The 22301-nt window shown below is 36.4% G+C and overlaps 1 protein-coding gene across 2 annotated transcripts in view; it reads right to left on the bottom strand.

The window, feature by feature from the left end:
- Positions 1-22301, bottom strand: part of LOC139150965 (SEC14-like protein 1) — a 44065-nt gene that overhangs the window by 13711 nt on the left and 8053 nt on the right. The window contains exons 3-9 of one of the 2 annotated variants that reach the window (XM_070723449.1): positions 21323-21454; positions 10895-11023; positions 6586-6814; positions 5129-5241; positions 2561-2750; positions 1673-1761; positions 1113-1183 (exon numbers count right to left, since the gene is read on the bottom strand). In XM_070723449.1, coding sequence (XP_070579550.1) covers positions 1113-1183; positions 1673-1761; positions 2561-2750; positions 5129-5241; positions 6586-6814; positions 10895-11023; positions 21323-21454 — 953 coding nt within the window. The remainder of the gene's footprint in view (positions 1-1112; positions 1184-1672; positions 1762-2560; positions 2751-5128; positions 5242-6585; positions 6815-10894; positions 11024-21322; positions 21455-22301) is intronic. The other variant, XM_070723450.1, reaches the window with a different exon arrangement.

The following is a 22301-nucleotide window of genomic DNA, read 5'->3' as shown; positions in this document are numbered from 1 at the left end:
AGCTGTAAAACTTCATTAAGGACAAGTTTTTTATTTTGCAAAATAGCAGCTATACTTGGGAAGTCTCTATCTCAACACTGGTGGCGCTGTTGCAAAATATCAATGCCATAGGTGCCAGCATGGAAGGAAGACAGTGAAGGGAAATGATGATATCCTACTTCCATGGAAAAGTTTGAAACACGATAGTGGAAACATATTACTCTCTGACATGGAATCTGAGGTGTTTGTACATGTTACTTTGCAGAATGTCCGTGTCTATCTGTCTGTCTGTATATGTGTGGGTGCATGTGGTATTCACGTTGGTATTCCACATCAATTGGACACATTTGATAGGTTATGCAATTCCAGCCTTTCCACCCCAAGGAAGAATCTGCAAGTCCATGACAAGGAACAGGGAATATTTTAGCACATCGAAAATTCACTGCATTCTGTTGAATATATTTTGCTTATTTTTACTTTCTGCTAATTGTTGCAATATTAACCACCTTTGGCTTAGCTAATTATCAAAGACTCTTAAAGGTTAAGTTAATTTGATGTTAACCCTTTGAGCGCCAAAGTCAATTTTTGTCCCTTATATCAAAATATATGCCAGTAAATTTTTTTTCTAATTTTTGCTAAAATTTTGATAAAAAACTGAAGCCAATAAAATGTGATGTTCATTTGGTCCAAAATTGCCAAAAATATTACAGAAAAATTCACAAAATTGGTAAGATCTTGCACCCTATAATTTTGGTGGGAAAAATTGCAGTGCTCAAAGGGTTAAAAATACACCTGGCCACAGTCCTCTTACTACTGTTTTAAGCACTCAAAGTGATGGTCCTTGGGTCTTATTAGTGTCTGTTTTGTATTTGAGAGGGCAGGTATATTGTCAGTCATTTTGAAACACACCGGACGATAGATCTGCAGTAATCATAATCTGATATTTACTGTTCCCTTGTGAATTGTTATTGGCTCAATCCAAATGATGGACAATTAACAACTCCCTCATGTCTCATGTTGTCTTTGGGAGATTAATTCTTAATTATGTTGAAATATAAAATGCCCCCGGGGAAATCACAAAATGCCGAAACAAAAGACAAAACTGAGCAGGGGATGTGTTCAGGGTCACTCACCCGATTGGTTTACCGGTAGCTCTTGTGGCTTCCTCTGTTCTTCGTAGTCCGTCCTCCATGACAGACAACACCTGACAACAAAGCAAGGTATTAATGCACATTGTGAGAATTTCAACTGAAGTCAAGAAGCTAAGGTTCTGAATGCAAAATTTCATTCATAGGATAAAGACAGTAAATCAAGGAAAGTACAAAGTTGCTAATTTTTCACATGAAAGTGAATGGGTACCATGCTGCAATATTAACACTTCCCACTTATTCAAAGGATATGAGCATCCAGAAAATTTTTTTACGAGTTTCACATTTTTGAGGAAGTCTTAATAACTTGTTTTCAATTCCATATTTGGTTGTCAATGAAATGTATACATACTCTACCATGTAACTTTACTTTTGCTTTTATCATTTGCACTGGTACACAGACTTCGATTTTTGTATACATTTTCACGTGCGATATCTGAACTGCACATTTGAGGTTTTCTATCATATTTCATCGTATATTGAACATCAAACACACATTCACTAGTGGTGGACACTTTTGCCGTAAATTTTGATTTCACACTCACATGTCTGAGGACGCCTTCCTCCCCGACGGCTTTCATCAGACCTTTGACGTCCATGTTCCCCAGCCTCAGAACATACACTGGTCTGTTATCTGTCAAAGAGAGATTTGAATGAGTCATTATACCTTCACATCCTCTATATATTCCTGAACAGATGCCATATATACCAACAGAAAAGAACACAGCTGCACACAAATTATGACACTGGAAAGGCTGAAACTAGAAACTAAGAAGATGTTTTTGTCTTGATCGGATGCAAATTTTACTATAATAAATTCCAGCTTGATGGCTTTTCAAAGACACAGACAACATACAGACAAAGGAAACAGCTGTTGGATATGGAAGTAGACTTGTTCATTAATTATTTACAATATCTTTTGTTGGGATGATTGAGGATGTTCCCTTACTAGCACAGCTTGTGGGAAGTGAATACCAAGGCACACTCACAGCTGTTGAAAAAAGAGCAACTCCACACAGCATGTATGTTCTTTCATATTCACACAAAGCCAATGTGAAGAATATTCATGTCTCTCTGTTGCATAATTTTTATTATTCTTTATAACATGAGTCACGCATACAAGTTGATATTGTGACAGCATACAGATGGATACACGGCATACATTGACTACAGGGACAAATATACATACTCAAACAAGCACCACAGTCATGTTCATCCACAGCAGCATGAGAAAGAAGCTGCCCCTATCCCACTACACTCTCCACTCAAACATTTGCCCAACTCCCCAAATATGTTCTCCTCCCAACTTTGCTCCTCTCCCGCCCACTCTCATCCCCTATATGTACCTAGCCTCTCTCCCTTTACACCCTCCCCTCTCCCTCCACATAATAACCATTACCTAGCCCTCTCCCTCAAAACACCTCTATTCCTACCTTTGTCAACATAATGCCACCCCCCTGAGAAGTACTGAACAAGGACTTCTGGTGGCACCCATGTCTTCAAGATTTTATCCACTTGGTGTTGTTTTCTCCATGACAGTGATCGCGCCAACATTTCATGAGCTTTTTCAACATTGAAATCCCGTGCACGAAGAAACCTCAATAAGATAGCATCATGAGGCATCTGAATATTAGGAAAATATTTAATAATTATTAGAAAATATTTAATATTATTAGAAAATATTTAATAATTATTGGAAAATATTTATAATTAAGATGAGATCAACATGACAACAATGCTGAGAAACACATGCCCCATTTCAATAAAATACTTTCCCTTCTTCTACGTTCTGGTGGACATAAATGTCAATATATTTGAAGCTTTAACATGGCATTTTCAAAATCTTAGTTTCATTCTAACAGCTAGTAGACGTTTGACTCTGCAATAGTGTGCTCTACTTCAAGAGAAAAGGATGATATAAGGGTCTGACCCTAAAAATCCACTATGTCATGACTGTTTCAGATTTTGGACAGAGATATGCACTACTACAAATACCCATGCCATATGCTCACTGGGTTTCAAATGCATCAAAACCACACTTGCTTGAGGTTATGTACACAGTGAAGGACCCTTTTACCCCCCCCCAAAAAAAAAAAAAAAATTCAAGGATTCTTACATATTGCTGATTTCAGAGTTTCTCTCACAAGAAGACATAATTTATTTAAATCAATGGTTTCCACTTCATGTCTTAATATATTCCTGCTATCTTGTTTGCATTAAAATTGTCACCTACGCTTTTTGAAACAAGTGCTTTCATGCTGTCTTTGTCGTACACTTCAAAGTAGCAATGCTATGATTGGCTATAAAATGTGAATGCTTGATCTGTTGAAACATTTCAATTAGCAGTCCGGGTCATTTCCAAAATTGGCGACTCATTATGGTAATATATTCCGGCCTTTAGCCAATCATCGACCAGATTATTATTATTAAGAAAGTACAGGTCACGCTGGGTCACAAATTACCCACCAAGTGTGATCGGCAGTTTTGGACCGCTTATTAAGCCTCTGTCTTGTGAATTTCGATGAATTTCGACTGTCAACATAATCCACGTGTTTTGCAGAAGGTCATGTCCAACAAGAAGTCCGAAGAGTGAAGAAATATTCGAAATATTGACGATTCATTTCTACCCCCAGTTTATTGATTTCGCTCAAGTACCGAGAATCATTTTGTGGATGTTCGTCATCTCTATTAGAAATACTGTTATAAAGGTTATTTGTGTAGGTACGCGTATGGCGTTTTGCAAGAAGAAAGAGCGATGTCAGAGCTGTAAAATGATACATGTTTTATAGTTGTCAAACGCAGACTAAAAGTGGTACACAATTTTGAAAATGTGTTGACAGAGTGGCCACAAAACTGTTCGACATACGGTAGAATTTGTGATCGCTGCCATCTCCGATACAAATGGGGTTTTCTGAATGATCTGTGTAGGTACACGATTTATATTTCGCAGGACTTCAGGCCAGAGCCCAGGAATCATAGCGATATATGGGGTTTGGTTGTCTAAGCCAGAATAAAAATGGTACGCAATTTTGAAAATGTGTTTTGACAGAGTGGCCACACAACGGTTTGACATTATGACAGAATACGGCGCGAGAGTTCGACACAGTATGGCGTACGTAACGAAGGACGCATGTGGAGGTTGCCAGGAAGTACAATTTTTACTGATGGCGTGCTGGCTGCTGATTGGCTAATGAGAGGGGAACATATTATGGTATAGCGTCGCCAATTTCGGAAATGACCCGGACTGATTAGGGTATGTATCATCACAGCATAAAGTGTATGTCAGAGGTACCTAAGTAGAATATATGAAAGCACTTGTATTGTGTTGACATGTTGTGTATCACTGCAATTTGGTTTACAAACTTCCATTTTTTCTTGGTAACAGGGGCCTTTCACCATGTACCTATGCCCAAACCACTGTGACCCCAACCCCTTTACTCTGACCCCAGCTCTGGTCACCAACCAAACCCCCTAGCTACATGTATGATAATGACACATCCAAACTCCTAGCTATGATTACAACCCGTCCAAACCCCCTAGCTCTCATTACAACACATCCAAAAACTTGGAGTTCACATGCATGTGATACTGAAATGATATGTTTAACAGTCATTACGAGCAGACGTTGTAAACTTTAACCTAAAACAAAAGTGCCATATTTTAATTTATACACGATGTAAACATCCACCTAGCCGTTGAGAATGTTTAGTTTTTTAAACAACGTCAAAGGATATATTTTCTATACTTCTAACGTTTTTAATGTTTTGTGTCTCATCCATACTTTGCAAGTCTTTATCTTTATCTGTTACTACCTTAACACAAATTGTTTTGTGTCATGTTTCAGAGCTTTGAAACGAAAGTAAGAGACCAAAAAAGTATTGAAAAAATTTGAGGGGCTGAATATCTGTCCCCGAGGTACATTCTACTGTGAGGAGAGACTCTGTGAAACAAATACTGAAATGACATTTGCATCTCTGACGACAATTCTGTCTTATACTCACCTTCCCTTTGTGGGTTTCACTCAGCCATTTCCGAAGCTGTACAAGCCTACTCTCTTGCATGGGATTCAGGTCGCCAAGGAAACGCTGGATGTAGTCTTCATCAACATTGGCCACTGGATGCAAATCACATCGGTATGTTGTTTAATGTGTATATCAGAGAAAATCACAAAGACCAAACGTACACAATGTCTTAAGTTGTGAGTGTGCTCTACTGTATAAAAATGTTTCTGACTTACTTGTTTGCATTGATGGACATTAACCCTTTGAGTGCTGTATTTTTTCCCACCAAAATTTTAGAGCAACACGTTACCAATTTTTATGAACTTTTCGGTATTTTTTTTGATAATTTTGAACAAAATGGACACAACATTTCATTGGCTGCAGTTTTTTATCAGAATTTTGGCAAACATCTGACAAAAGTTGACTAAGGTTATTTTTATATTATAAAGAGTTACAAAAATGGACTTTGGCATGCCAAGGGTTAATAGGAAATCCTGGCGTATTCAGCCATACTGGCTTCTTCAAAAGAAATACAATGCATATGAAGCTGTACATATTAAGATGTGCAATATGATTGCCACGGATGTTATTTTTAACAATGTCTGTCGAGAGAATACACATGAGGGTTCTCTGTTGTTTAAGTTGTTGGCATACAACCTGGAGATTGTTAGAGTTACAGTACATCTGAAATACACACCAAGGGCCTTTCAATGGTTTTATGTTTTTGATATGGTTTGGAAAGAACTTTTAAATTGTTTGGGACTAGATGTAAAAATCAACATGTATTCATCGAACAAAAACTCTCATGTAAGGTGGATGGTAGTCACAGTTAAAAACATTGATTTTGGATGTTTTTTAAAACAGGACAAAGCCAATGTACTGAACACTGATATAAATTGTACGACCATCACACAGTTATAATACAAAGTTGGACGTCCTGTGGACATCATACAAAGACAATGTCCGATACGTATAATCAAAACCGGCACACAGCCACTGAACAAGTCACAAGGACAAGGGTGCTTGGATGTACAACCACTCACAGGCAATTGATGGGCAAAGTAAAACCAGCACATAGATATATCAAACACAGACACTGATGTTAGATGTTAAACCAGCATAGAACCACTGAGTAAAGATCTATGATAGATGTATGAGTAACACACAGCAATGTTATGAAAGTATTAAATGTTAGATATAAGCTAGCATGTTGCCATGAAAACACTGATGTTAGATGAAAGCTTGCATGAAGCCATGGAAATATTGATTTTAGATGCAAGCCTGCATTAAGCCATTGTGAGTACAAAAACACTGACGTTGGATATAACACCAACATACAGCCATTGAATACAGACAAGGATGTTAGATGTACAACCAACACATGGCAATTGGGCAACAGAATTTTGATGTTAGACGGATTAACCACCACAGTGACACAGCCATAGTGTAGAACCAACCTTCGGTAAGTTTCTTCCCACCGCATGCCCCGTTCTCACTGTCAGCTATCCTACCATTTTCCCTGCTCTCCGGAGGAGGGCTGTGCACCGGTGAGTTAAGTGCCTGCTTGCCTTTACCTGCCGGCTTGCTTGGACTTCCGTTTGCTTGGTGGGTCTCCGCCCAGGTAGGAATGTGTGTCACTCCCTCTTCCAAAAGTTCATTTACATAATATTGGATGATTTCTTTGCCCTGTGTGAAAGAAAAATTACGTGCACAGTTGTTTTACAATCTGAATATTTGTTGAAACTATCAAGAATGAGTTTAGTTTATAAATGAAACCTGCTGACAATATTTCATATCATTATAGACACTGCAATCTGATTGGTCAGATGAAGAAAATCCTTTTTTGAACACTTCATGCCAGATTTCAATGTACCATTATTTTACAGCAATGAACTGTCTCAGCGACAGGTTTACCACTCAGTTTTGACCAGTTAACTCCATATACATGTGTGTACTTGCTATCCTTCTTGTATGTACAGCTGTCATGAACTGGTCAAAATCTTGTGGCATACATGTACCTGTCGCTGAAGGTGGTTTATTTCTTATAAATATCTTACAATTCTTCTGACCTTCTTTGATACATGTCTATACACAGAACACTGATGTTAAAGCATCCCTGCACCTCATGCCTTGCAAGTAAAGATAAAAATACCGCAATTGGTATACGGTGTCGCTCACATTTGATCAGAATTAGTACATACCAGTATGGGTACCAAAGATCAACAATAAATGTTGTTTCTATCTGTTCAGTGCAGGAAAATTCTACGTTGATGTTATGACAATGATTTCTGCACAGTACAACCAGAAAAACAACAAGAAATATAAAATACCGTCAATGACGCTGTACCTTCTCTAATGTGTGGCCAGGTCAGGTAATTGGTTGTTGGCATGGAGTTGTTGGTAAATAGTTGATGATGTTGGGGCATGAGGTGGGATATGGACTCAAAGAACCCAAAAGATGATTAAATACATCAATCAAAAAAATTCTAAGCTACAGTATAAACTGCCTAAAGATAGTTCAATGTGGAAAAAAGTTAAACAATTCAGAAATAAGAATTAACAGTCCAAAATAGTAATGACGCACTTCCCTACTGACCTGAGTGCATGTGAAATACACAACCTGGCATCTGTAAATTAAATGTATACCAAGTGATCATTTCCAGTCACTTTTAACTGTTTTTAATGGATTTTCCAAAGAGTCCTGTGGAAATGATGAAAAACGCTTATCTGGTCTTGTGTTTGTATAACCTCATGGCTGATAATTGTCATAGTATTGAAAAAAAATTGAAAGTGAAGAAATTACAGTTTTTAATAGGCATATCCTTGAAATACATGACCGTGTAAAGAATATATGCTAAAAGTGTTTAAGAGTAAATTTCTTTTCAAAAAATAATTCAATTTGTGACCAAAGGATTTTTATTCTTTGAGTTTACAAATTCAAACATTGCAATTTGTTCAATCATCTTGTGCAGTGCAAAATTTATAAAATGACTGAAAAACAAAAAAAATTGGCAGAATTACAGTCTTTGTGATGTAAAATTATGGGGTGACATCACGATAATTGTTAATCTGTTTGAAGTACTAATATACTATAATTTAAAAAAGAAAAATTCATGCAGAAACCAGTGTTCTCCCCAGAGCTATTATAGAGTGGTGGCCGCCACTCTATAATTTTTGGTAAACAATAGAAACTCATTACCATAACAATTACATTTATTGTTATGCAAATTGGCCACCACTCTATCAGAAAATCCTGGGGAGATCACTGAGAAACGGTAAAATATATTGTCAGCAATGTAGTGTTAATTTTGACTTGACATCAAAATATGCCTTTGCTGGATACCAAATATATAGGGCAAAATATCAGCCATGTTCAGCAAAATCCACACAACAGCATTGATCCTTTTCTAATTTGATTTGATTTGCTTATGTTATCCTTGTATGACAGTCAGTACAATATGGAACTTGAACACAACACAGTGAATAAGTATGCTGTAAATGAAATGGTGTGGCTGCATCCACATGCAGCAATAGGAGTGCCTTTGTCTCTCACCCCTCATTTCCAACCTGTCCCATCCCTGAAAAAATAGTTTGGTCTTATATTTATAATGTTAATAATTTCTGTATTTGTTAAAATGTGCGCATCTCAAAAACTTTTGATCATAAACATTTTCATTGTTTTTTATAGCTGACCAATCAGTTAACCTGTTTATTTTGAATATTTGCGCATTTTTCCTCAGTATTTGACATTTTCTGAATACCTCCTTATTCAGTTTGTCATTTTCTAAAAGTTTAAATGCTCCATTGTGTGGTCAAGCTTTCCACAAGCATCAAATGTGGTACTTCATATAGGAGGGTCTGCCTCTAGAGGGCGGGCATCATGAACACTCCTGTGTTTGTTGGTTAATTCCTCCACGTAAACTTCTGATTGTACTGTAAACATTGAACATGGCCGACGTCCGATTTTCCTGTCTAAAACTTTCACTCATTTTCGTTCATATGACTCTGAAACTCCAGGAAACGATTGGGAAGAAAGGGTTATCTTGAAATATTGAGGTACTCGCCGATATTTTGCAAAATTAAATGAGAAAAAATGCAAGGAAAATGCCGACAGGCTTACACAATGACAGTTTTCAGACTCGGAGGCATATGATCATCTCTGCAGCTTATGCAACAGGCCCAGATCACGTGAGGCCATGAGGGGATATCCACGCAACTCAGTACCAAACACTAGCGCTCACAGAGTGAGCAAACACAAAGTGAGTACCCCTAACGTAAGCTCAGTAGTCTGTAATAGATTGTAGTCAACCTTGGAGAAAGGCTTAACACTGTGGCTATGCCGCTAAGTCCCTTCAAAATCGTTCTCCCACACCTCAACCTGAGCCACGAACACCCCCACCAGTTTATGATATGACCCATCACAATGGCATGACGTCAACGGATCTTGACAGACGGAAGTCTTGACAGACAGAAGTTCTTGACAGCAGCATATTGGTTTTCAACTCTAATACCTTCTCTGTCTATAAATAGACACGAGAAGGTAATAAAACCAGAAAAACAAGAATGACAAAAGTTGGACATGCTGCTACAGAGAAATAGCTGTTGATCAAAATTTTTTAAATTTCACCACATTTTTTGCAAAGAGCTTCTCAGCTTGTCAAAAGATGATCTGCAACATTTCGCGAAATCTATCAGCAATATAAATCACTTGGCCATATGTATGTTGTAGTTACAGCTCGCAATCTTATTTGCGCTAGTGATATGGATGTACATTGTATTCTCAGACAGTGTTGAACTAAATTTAAAAATTATAAATCTGAAAATTTACTCAGAAAAAAAAATTAGCACAGCTTTTCTCATTTGGAAAAAAATTTTTTTAGAAATTTACAATTGTAAAAAAAAAATGTTCACAATTTCATTGTGACCTCCCTCCCTCCCAAGATCTAATGGTCCATCCCTAAGTTTGAGCAGGTCTGTTAATATGCAACAGTTCACAAACAATGACAGGAAATGACTCAAGGTCAGTGGAGTATCCTGTTTCAGTCATTGGCATGCCACCACTCCTGAACATTTGCAGAATTTCCCTTTTTCTTACCTCATTTGCACATTTTTGACACTGACCTGTTCATTTGAACAACGTCACATCTCAACCCTTCATCTACCTGTACACCAAATACTGAGATGGTAGCTTAGGCGGTATGGGAGCTTTTGCGTGTGACGGACACACATCTGCACATACATACCCACATACATACATACACAGACATACAGATGCCACCGACTCACCATATAAGCTCTTTTTGGTATTTATATCAATACCAAATATAAGCTAATAAAAATCAGATATCATTTCAACATGCAAAGAAAAGATCATAACATCAAATGAAAAATTTGTAGCAAATAAAGTATAGACGTAAAGGCCATACACCTTGAACCTTCAATCAACCCATGATGAAAACAGACATGACAGAAATGTCCCACACAGCTTTATTTTTAGTTTTAACTCATTTTCACACATCACCTTTGCCTTTTAATGTTTTCTTTTTTATTTTTGGTTTTCACAACTTTCACACATTTTCTTTTACTTTCCTGATGTTTACTGAACATTTATAGTTTTAACACCTTTCACAAATTATGACATTAACTTTTTTTATGTTTTCTGAACAATCACTATTTTAACATATTTCACACATACTGACATTGACGCTTTTGATGTTTTCTGAACAAATATGATTTGAAAACATTTCACAGGTATTGACATTTTACCTTTTTGATGTTTTCTGCATATCTCTTCATGCATATTTTCTCCACCATGTTTTCAAAGCCAAAGAAAGACTTGACATCCAGACTGGCATCTTGTTCAAACAATGTCCAATCAGAATTCTCTGGATGTACCTACAGAAAACACACAAATGACAGAATTGCATGACTGGCAGATAATCACTTTTTTCAATGAAATGAACTTTACAAATATGAATAAATTACTACGTAAACTGAGCATTTGACAAAGATCAACTACTTCGTTCTTCTTTGCATATTCTGGAGACCTAAGCACCTTATCATTTTATATAACGGTAAAATCTCACAATCTTGAACATCATTACCACTTGATCATCATCATCATCATCATAATCATCATTAATATAATCATTTTTTGTAATCATCATCACCATCATCATCATCATCATCATCATCATTAGCAGCAGCAGCACCATCACTACAACCATCCTCTTACACACAAATTTTCCTCCTACTAGTACTAGCAGTACCAGTCAACAAAAGAACAAACGACATTTTTTGTCCAAAAAAAAAATCAATTTTACAGTATTATGTTTTCAACAACCTCCAAATGTACAGTATTATGTTAAAATACATCTTATGGAATACGTTGTGTTTCAGTAATTTTAACCGTCTTAACCTGGTGGTGTAATATGGACTTGGCAGGAAAAGGGTTAAAGACCAGTAAGATTTTGAAAATAGTAACATCATGCAAAACTTGCATCCTAAACAAAGATAAACAAAATGTTGCTTTTACTGAACAACACAGATCTCTAATGTCCACGATATATGCAATGAAACTACTGTATTTCTTATATACCTCACCTTGACAACCATGTAATGCTATGAAAAAAGCGCTCTCACATCCATGCAATAATTTTAAATATCAACCCCCAGCCCAGCAGCTCATATTTCTGTGAACACATCCTTTATTATATCTACTTTTTATTTCATTTGCAAAAGAGCATGCACGCAATTCAGAAAGTGACGTGTACACTTTCAATTATGGCTGACAATATGATTCAGCGGATGGCAGAAACTACAAAAAGAAGAGCTGGATTTCTCAACCCATTGTGAAGACAACAATGAGGCAATGGTAAGAAATCAACATTCAACAACTGTAAATGAGTTCACAAAATCGCAAAGAAGACCATGTACAGTCCACATCATCTGAGGGTAAATCACTGAATGTATGATGTGATATGACATTGTCCACAGCTGTCACATATTCAACAGAGACTAATCACACTCACAAGTTATCTTTGTCCACTTAAGGTAGATGGCACCTCGGGGACAGATATTGGGACTTTGAAACTTTACCAATTCTATTCTGATCTACCCCTTGTGAGGGTTCATTATAAAGCTCTTGGTGAAAGAAAACTTTTCACCGGCTTAGTTTTTCGAAAATCGAAAACTGTATTTTTCTTCATAGTGTAAACAAAGGGATGGCGAAAATTTTGAATTTCAAATATCTTCAAATCTTAGGTATTTTGTTTCCCTTGTACAAAAATTTGCACGGTGACCTGTGATTTTTATTCTTGATTTTGAAAGGGAATGATTGAAAGATTCATTGAGGAAAGTTTGAGCAACATTTAAGTCTTTCATTTTGGAGGCGCATAATACCTTAAATGGAGAGGGCTTAAAAACCAGACATCATCTTCCCTAACAGTAATTTGTGCCTTAAAATTTCCACTTAAAAGCCTAATAAATTAAATTCAAGGGGCAACTTAACAACCTTTTTCAACATGATACGGTATATTATAAAACTTTGATGGACTGTGTACGACGGTTTCGGCCCTCATTAGTATGTTCAGAGCGCCCCTACTGTACCACCTCAGGCTGAAAAAAGCCACAAATACATGTACAGTCCATACAGATTATTCAGACAATATGAACATAACCATGGTAGAGACCAATGGCAGTTGCTGACAGAATGAAAACATGAAACCATTTCCTGAGAGAACACTTATCTATCCACCCTGAAACAACTTAATTATGAAATTGTTTTCATTTGACAGCTCTATAAATGACGGAAGTTTCACACTTTACTTAGTTTCATTTATCCCATTCATTGCTGGAAAAAGAATCAACTGGCAATCCACCAGTTAATTAAGTGATAGGATCTCTTTCCAGAAGAACTATTAATTAACCTGAAAACAGTCAACTCCACTTTAATTAACAATGAAAAATTAACTGCTATTGATAAATTGGTTTCACTATAGTGATGAGAAATTTTATTTTTCTTTACCATTTGGTGCTATTTCTATATCATTATTAAAATGTCACAAGGCGGACCACTGGTCTCATACAATTCCATGGACAATGGTTCTTGCAATACATTTTAAGACAAAATCAAGGATTCTGACCACACTTCAACTCAATGAATACACAAGCAAAACATCAAAGAGATGAATTAAGCTGTTTGAGGAAAAGTTGAAAAATATAAAGTTTCATAAAAATCCATAAATCATTACTTTAAAACGATTCAATGAAAAAAATTAAAAGAATTTTACGAAGATATTTGCCCGAGCAACCATCCAACAAAATTTACAAAAAAATAACCGGAGAGGTTTTAAGATATCTCTGTCTATACAAGATACAAAAATCCATGGCATTAGTCAGTTGGGCCTAGAGTACATGTACGGTCAAAAGGACTGGAAATGATCAGATCTTTGTTTCTAATTACCGAAAAGGTTAACTTGAAGATTGTTAGGGCTTAGATTTCCTTGTGATAATAATGCAACCCTTTAGTTTTAAATATGCTTCTCATGTTGACAATATGACATACACAGCAATGGATGATATAGAATTGTAATATTTCGCTGACCAAGTCTGCATGTAAGTTAATGACTTCAAACTAGAGGTAGCAGTCTGTTTGTTTATGAGTTCATCACAATTTGAACAAATTTGAACGAGATCCTCCAACCAGGAAACAACAACAAAAATACGACAGCCACTACACTACATGTACATGAAGTTTTCATCAAGAAAAGTTCTGTGAGTAGATACATGCAGCTGTTTGGCGATGCATGGCAACAGAAACACCACATGCTTGATAAGCATGAACTCAGTGACAACATGGCTATTACATCTTGGTTTGCAATTTGATGAGCATAATCCACTAATCATCAAAATTGTCAAGATTCATTATCAGACAAGTATTATCATTTTAATTCAACATATAATGACATCAATCAAGATTTAGATCAACAAAGGCATTATCATTCATCATTTTCCCCTGCAGCCATGTTTCTTTTTCTTGTTAGCTATCATGGTGATGATTGATAGTCAAAAACTCTAGAATTCTCTCGAGCAGCACACCTCAACTATTTACTGACATATCAGTACACATAACAACAGTATCCTTACACAGTAGGTAGTAAAAATGAAATATTCCAATTTTTGATAAAAAATAAACTGCAGTGCATAAAGGGGACACAGTCTTTACATACAGTAGCCTGGGGTTCTGATAGTTTTATCTCAGCGTATTGCCCGTGGGTAACCAACATTGTGTCAAGCAAACACCCACTCACATTTTTATTTTTGTATCTCAACACTCAGCAACATCTTCTACCCTGACACAGAATGATGGTGTGGTGTAAATATGTATAGGTATTTATTTATTTATTTATTTATTTATGTATATGTATAAGTATACATATGTATAAGTATTTCAGGAAAGCTTTTCACATTTCACATTTATATATATATATATATATATCGGTATACACACATTTTTTTTTCAAAAGTGGCTATTTTCTCTGTAAAAAGAATCAGAATTTGAATAACATTACAGCAAATGGAACCTTTGAATAATTTGAATAAAACATCCTGTATTGGTGATACGCCAAAACAGAACACAACAGAATGATGGGTGAACACCCTCTATCTTTAAACGCTGAGTTATAAATAGCTACAGTTCATGCCATTCCATTTGATTTGAAACTAACTGCTCAATTGCACATTTTGTCAATTTCAACGCACATTACACATGCAACTAGGACGACAGGTCAGCCTTGCATACAAATCTTCATACTTGAAGTACAGCGATTGCTCAGTACAGTGTATGGCGTTAATACCTTAGGAACGTTCTAGGCTAATTGGCAAAAAAATACAGAGATTTGACAGCTGCCACACCACACAGTGGGTAGATACGTACATTATAGAGAGTGGCTTTAATGCCACAGATTGGGGTATTGATGGGAGGCTCATTAAGGTGTAATGGTGTGTTCTCAATTTAGATGATGTGATTACACTCAGATGCTATCACTGGGCCTGGAATTCCTAGCATTGGATGCCTATTGTGATATATCATTGTTGTTGTTGTAGATACAATGAAAAACGCCACTAAACATGTAATTTGCCTCTTGACTCAAAATTCCAACTGATACCTTATCTTTGCTCTTTGCTCTCACTGTTAAATTTTATTATGCAGCCTGTAATAAATGTTATACAAGTTTTTACATGAAAAACACGTAGATCTATACATATCAGGACATACCAGCACATGTACCGGTATAATACAACTTGATCAAGTGCCTTTTGCAAGTGTATTCATTAAATGTATGCAATTGCAACAATACCTGTACTTCATAACAAATTAAATTTTATTATTGGCAAAATTATAAAAAAGTCCAGGTTTCCAATATGACAACAGAGATAAGATTTTAAGAGACGAATTGATAGATTGACAGACGGTTTTATGATACTGACAGATGGGTATTGATACCATGGCTTAGTCCATGGTGTAAGTAACCAGGATATGACGATGTAATTGGCTTGTAATCCTGCCGTGCTTCGAACAGCTCATTAGTTGGATATGTGTACAGTGTCTTACTAATCCTTTACGAGGTGTACATTAGATCCATTGGTGAAATATGGGGCGGGTTGTTTGATGCCCTAGTACCAACCACTGCATGACCTGATCCATAACAAAATCTGGTGAGCGTGCTGCACTTCTCTGATGCGCATCAGCTACAACTCTGAAAACAAGCTAAAACTGACACACTAATAATTACAAATGAGGATCAAATAAAAAAGACACCAAAAATACCCGGTACCTTCTTGTAGTCTAACTAGGCACAATTACTTGCAAAACTACAGCTGCTCATCGCAAAAATTGGCTAACCATTTACAATCTTCAGAATCAACAGTGTGGCATGCCCACCAGTTTCTTCTATGGATCGGGCCATATAAGCAGGATGGGCATGGAGCATTCAAGTGTAAAACTACCAATGGATCCAGGGCGAGGTGTACGGCAGAATTTTTTCTAAAATATGCACCATCATTAAAAGATTGTCAATCTCTAACTGGCAAAATCACTGTAAAACGACCCTGTGATGATGGATGCCATGGGACTTAAAATTCAAGTAGTCTTTCTCAAAGGGTCTCACAGAAAAGGAAAATGAAAATGTCAATTAACAAGACATCAGATTAAACAATCAATCTACAGTATTATTCCTATGACTCATCAATCGAAACCCATGTTATCATTTCATGGGAAACAGTCCTGGAAACAAAATTTAAAATCTGTGAGAATCTACAACTGAAAATATTTGCAACACTAACACCAGTGAGAAAACCTCTTCTGTAGCAGAACCAGTGTGGTCTATGTACTGCTCACTCATACAAACCAATATGGACACAATTTCTCCTGTGTGGAATACAATGTTATAATATTTCTAATTATGTAATGGTAGATCTATATTATTTGCATTGATCTGATAGCAGTCTGTGCAGAAAGTAAACTATTTTGTTGACAGCTGTGGATTCAGTTCCACTGAAAATTTATTCATGGATGTTTTTAGCTGACCTATTTACAGTAACCTTTGCAAGCTGTTCGCTCTCATACCAGTAATTTTTTTTTGCTATTCAAAATTGCATCAAAAATATCCCTCGATTGTTTTCTCCGAAACTCCGACAAACAACACAACAGGTCGTAAAAGTTGGAGTTTATGGGCCACACAGGAGAAAGTGTGACAGAATTAAATGTGCTTTTGTAAAATTTATACCATCATACTTGTCTTCAATTGTATGGAATGATCTGAAAAGGCAGTGTTCTTGACATCGCTGAAAGGACAAGGTGATTGTGTCTCAAATTGGAATGTGCACGTCACAAACATTGAACTCGCCCCAAAGCTGTGAAACTTTTTGATATTTTTAGGCCAATTTTATTCATAACAGAATCTTTTTTTGTTAATTCCAAACGACAGATTTGCCTGGTCAACATACTGGTACAAATAAAAAAAGTTAATAACATACCATACCAGGAATCTTCAGAAGCAGTTTGGCAAACACAGATGTCATGTAGTTTGTATTTCAGGTACAGAAGTCTATTTCTACCTCAGCACTACATGAACTAATCCAGTCAAACAGAGGCATGCAGATAAATAATTACTTATTTTATGATTTGATAATAATCTAGGTAGTTTATCCCAACATTTTTCAACATTATCACAGAAAATAACAGCATTGCAGTCACAGTATGCCTTTCAATACTTTTTTGACAAGATATTTTTTCTCATACTGACGGCCAAATAAAACTTAATATGCAGACTGTGTAATGCTGAAAACGGACCTTCAAAAATGTTGATTATTATGATCACGGTTAACTTTGACTTCACTGACTCCTGACATGGTTTACACAAAACTGGAAAGCGGACGAGGGGAACAAAATCATCAGTCTCAGGGACACAATGACACAATCGCCATGCGTGAAAGGATTCTTAAGATGTGAAAAGACACCTCAAGCACTGCATGTGAAAATCATGTGTCAGTACTGGGTTAGAAACGTGAGACACATGTCTCCATACCTCCATGATATCACCTGCAGAGGTGCATATCAGCATCTGAGGTGAGCTAAAAAAGTAAACAAATATATCAGAAAGTACACCCACAATAAGAGTTCTGATAGGAATAATTATCTATAGCACTCGTAAATTGATAATGCTGAGCTTGGACATGTCAATCTGGATACCTATTTTGGACATAATGGTAGAGGTGTGATAGCGAGAAAACCAAGTGGCAAGGACTTTTCTTGTGTGATCGCTGTTGAAAAACTGAAACATTTTGAACACTGAGGTTATACCATACATAAAAGTATAACTGACTGATGAGCATTTGGCACATTGGTAATGAATGTAATTCATCTAACATATGAAATTATATAACCTCATTTAGAAAATGATGCATGTTCGACATGTACACTTTTGTATTTAACTGAGTTTTCTGTTGCACAATATGCCTCTCTACACAAAATTACCATTTCTTAACTCCATAACATGAAATGAGCAGTCCGCACTCTGAGCCAAATTAACATGCTACTGGCTCAAGAAAATTCTTTAAGAATGAAGGAAATTTTACACAGTACGTTTTATACACTACATGTAAAAACAAATTTTTAAATTGATTCACAGCATTCAGGATATAAATATAGTTCTAGGGCACACCGACAATGACAAATTTCAGTATCTCTATCTACCAATGCATCTATTACTAACCTACATGTTTTATAGCAGAATGCACCTCTGAGACAGATATCTGGACTTTGAAAATTTTAAAATACATTTTTGTTCTACCACTCACCACGGCTCATTTTGAAGCTCATGGAGTAAAGAAAATTTTCTCCTGCTTATTTTTTTGAAAATCTGACATTTTCCCCAATAAAGTTATTTACAGGGTTGGCAGCCATCTTGAATTTCAAGAGTCAGTAATTATCAGTAATTATTTCGTAATTTTCTTCTCTAGAACCAAATTTTTTAAGGTGATCCCTGAATTTTATTCTTGATGTCAAAAGGGAATCATTTAAAGTTTCCTCATACAAAAAGGAGCAAAAGTTTAACACGTTAACTTTCGAGGCATGTACGACCTCATGGCAGAAACAATTATTCTCTACTTTGAACGACTAAGAGTTAGAGCAAGAGTTATTTCCAGACTGACAGAATGTTATAAACTGAACTCCCACTGGTGATGTTCATTTTTTCCCCCTTTTTCAATTTTCCTTTAATAGTGAAATGATAAAATTGGTTTTTCTGTTCTGTCTGTTCAAGTATATCTTGGAAACCAGCGCATACAAATGTGCATACTGCCTTCAGTTCAAACAACTGCTGTGGTTTCATCTTTTTTAACCCCAGCCCATCAAAAATGCTACCTGGTAAAACCAGGCTAGGGCTACTGTGAAAATACACATGATATTCTTTATGAGTGTGAAAATAAAAAAGCCAATACCAGATATAAAGAAGTATGTGATAGTGAACTTCAAACATGTATGTAGAATGTGAAATGCTCAGCGAAACCATGCAGTTTTGAATATTAGTTAAGATAATCTATTTTACCAAGCATTATTACATGACACTCCCACAAAAATCAAATTCCTTTTCCTTCTGTTTTTAGGGGGGTGCGTCTGACCTTAATATCTTTTCTTTTTATTAAAATTACAGTGTGAATGAAAAAATGACTGAAATATGAATAATACATAGAGTTTCATTCAGAGCGAGAGTGTTAAAATGAAGTGATCACGATCAGTTTTTATGATTGACAGGCTGTCCCTGAATTCATTCATCAAATCATGAATGTCTCTTTTTATAAATTCATGATCAAATGTACCATGTGATTACATGTACATGTGCACACATGTATCTGCTCCGTGCTGTGCTTTTGAATAAAGGATTTAGCTAAGCCACAGAAAGGAAAAAACAAACTGAGTTTTTGGAATGCAGACAATGAAGAGATGACACAATCACTTCATGCACTTCAGAGCAGAAAGGTCAGTTGTGATACAATAGTGAAACATGGTACACTGTCCACTTTCAATGGACAATGCACTGAATGCATTCTGTAACAACAGCACTGCATACCACACACTATCTAGTGGTATTATCAAGCAGAGCACTGAGCTATAATGGGACTCTCTGGGCAATGACCACCGACAAACATGCCTAATCTAGTACCATGGTTGCCATTCAAGGCTATTATCACAGGTACAACTTTGGGACCTCTACACAGAGTGAGTTGAAACTCGAGGCATTCCTGTGTTGCTACTTTCTTCACCGTGCCAAAGTCTCCAGTCAGTGGGGGTGGGGATTCATCACCTGGCGCAACCGTATCTAGTTTTGTTTTGATCACACTCACAAAGACAATGTCCACACCACATGTAAATTTAGGTCTCCATAAATCAAAGATCAAAGAACCTTACCACGGGAACTTTTAAGGGACAGTAAGTGATGTGATCAACTTTCTCTTGAAGTCTACAGACCTGTGTACTGGTAAAGTTGAGACTCCAAGACAAACTTGTGAAATCAGTCACAAGTGCTCTTCCACCCTCAGAGATGTTGTTTGTTTGTTTTTGTTTTTGTTTTTTCACTGTAACCAGTAATTTTATTTCAGAGTAGTCTATTTATTTCCCATGTCTTGGCTGTGATTTTAACGTCCACACATTTCAACTTTTCTCATAATAGGTACTTCAACACTGCAGTACTTTGTACCAAATGGCCTGACATACTGACCATTGCCATGCTATGCTATGGTACCTGTGTCTAGTTTACAGCGCTATTTTTGTTGGAGCACTGCCATATGAAATATAAACATAACATACTATATTATAGAGTAGGTACACATACATTAGGGTGTATATTGATTGTTAGATAGTGCAGATATTGACGGCTGATAATGGGTCTTTATTACTGGCTTTTCACACTTAATTAATGATCGTTAATTCTTTGTGTAAATTAACACTTGAATGGTGCACTTTACATATTTGATGTGCTTATATCTATGAGGAATAATATATATCTATGCATGGTTCTGTGAGTGGATTCTGTGATGCAATCTTTATACCACTTGCAGAACGGTGGCAGTAATTTTATATATGACTCGAGTCAAAGATTCATGACTGCCGTTAAAATTCAACAGATATGCCACTAAACATCCAGCAAGCTTGTCTAAACGAGGAAGTTGACCAAGGAAGAGAACATTTACAAATTAATTCATGAGCTAAAAAAAAACCAAAACACTTGTACTTGACTGTGCATATACCTTACCAGCAGATACTACGACCGCTGATGACCTGACTTGCAGTATCTCATGTACACACCCAAGGTCGGTCTCACCTTACCCTGTTAGAAATTTAGTAAACAGTCCAGGATAACCCACCCAGATATAACCAAGGTCGAACACACCTTGCCAAGGTTTAAATTTAGCAAACAATATCCACAATAAACAAAATTCATAAATATTCAAATGGCACTCAGCTCACACATCCTGTTTAGGTCATTCCCTAAACCTTTTGTGTACACTGCCTGCATAAAGCCATATTTTCATTTGCTTCTGACAACACATAAATGAGGGTATAGAAATCTAAAAATACTTATAGGACACTAACAGATGAAGTGCATAATACGCTTAGCCTTCGGTACTTACCGAGTAGGTGCAATTTTCGTTGATGATTACACGACTGGAAAAGCTTTCATTGTGGGCTTCAATTCTGAGAGTCCTCTGTCTCATGTTGAGAGCGTTCTTCTGAATAAAATACACACATTCCACACCAACAATCTGATTGGAAATGAAATAGAGCGACAAAGATTTCCACAGTTAAGAAACTGAACAACTTTTTCTTCTTGAACTTTGACCTTTACAATTGTCAAAATTTTGCCAACATTTGTTATTCACTGCCAGTTTTGGTGTTTAAGTCTGACTGTGTTACGCCTGGCAATAAAATAATATTTTAAATCATAAACATGAAATCCTAATGTACATACCAGTGTGCGCAAAGATGTTTGAGTAATGGACACTGTGCATTGTTTGATTGTGTTTTTTTGTCTTGGATTTTTTTATTAATATTTCATTGCCATCAAACAAAACTGAGAAAAGCTAATACAGTGTGCCAGAAAGTACTATGATACATCAAAGTTAAAATTTCTCCTGTCAGCATTTGTGAAAAATCTCCCCGTTTCTTTGCTTTTTATGGATGGCAATGTTTAACTTTCTCTTTCAACTTCCTCTCCCTGGACCTCTGTTAAAACATTTGAAAGTAAAGTTGGGACTTTCTTTTCAAACCCACTTTAAGCAAACAAATCTTTTGGCTGCATTGTTACATTGTTACTAACAACAATAATGCCAAATCATTTTGTGAAATAAAGATTTCGTTACCAGCACAAAAGCTGCACACAACTTCAAAAGTACAATCACTTCATACAGAAGTACCTATGCATTTATTCATACATCAACTGAATCTCAAGCTGGAGCACAAGCTTCTCCTTATTTGCTCACGTGTTTACACACGTGAGCATATGTCGCAGCGATGTCTGTCTGTCTGTGTGTCCGTGTGTCTGTCTGTCTGTGTGTCCGTGTGTCTGTCTTGTCTGTCTGTCTGTCTGTCTGTTGGTCCGATATCTCAAAA

Source organism: Ptychodera flava, chromosome 15 (genome assembly GCF_041260155.1).
Source record: "Ptychodera flava strain L36383 chromosome 15, AS_Pfla_20210202, whole genome shotgun sequence".
NCBI classification, from domain to species: domain Eukaryota; kingdom Metazoa; phylum Hemichordata; class Enteropneusta; family Ptychoderidae; genus Ptychodera; species Ptychodera flava.
Note: the sequence above shows the minus strand (reverse complement) of the source record. Positions and strands in the feature narration are given on the sequence as shown.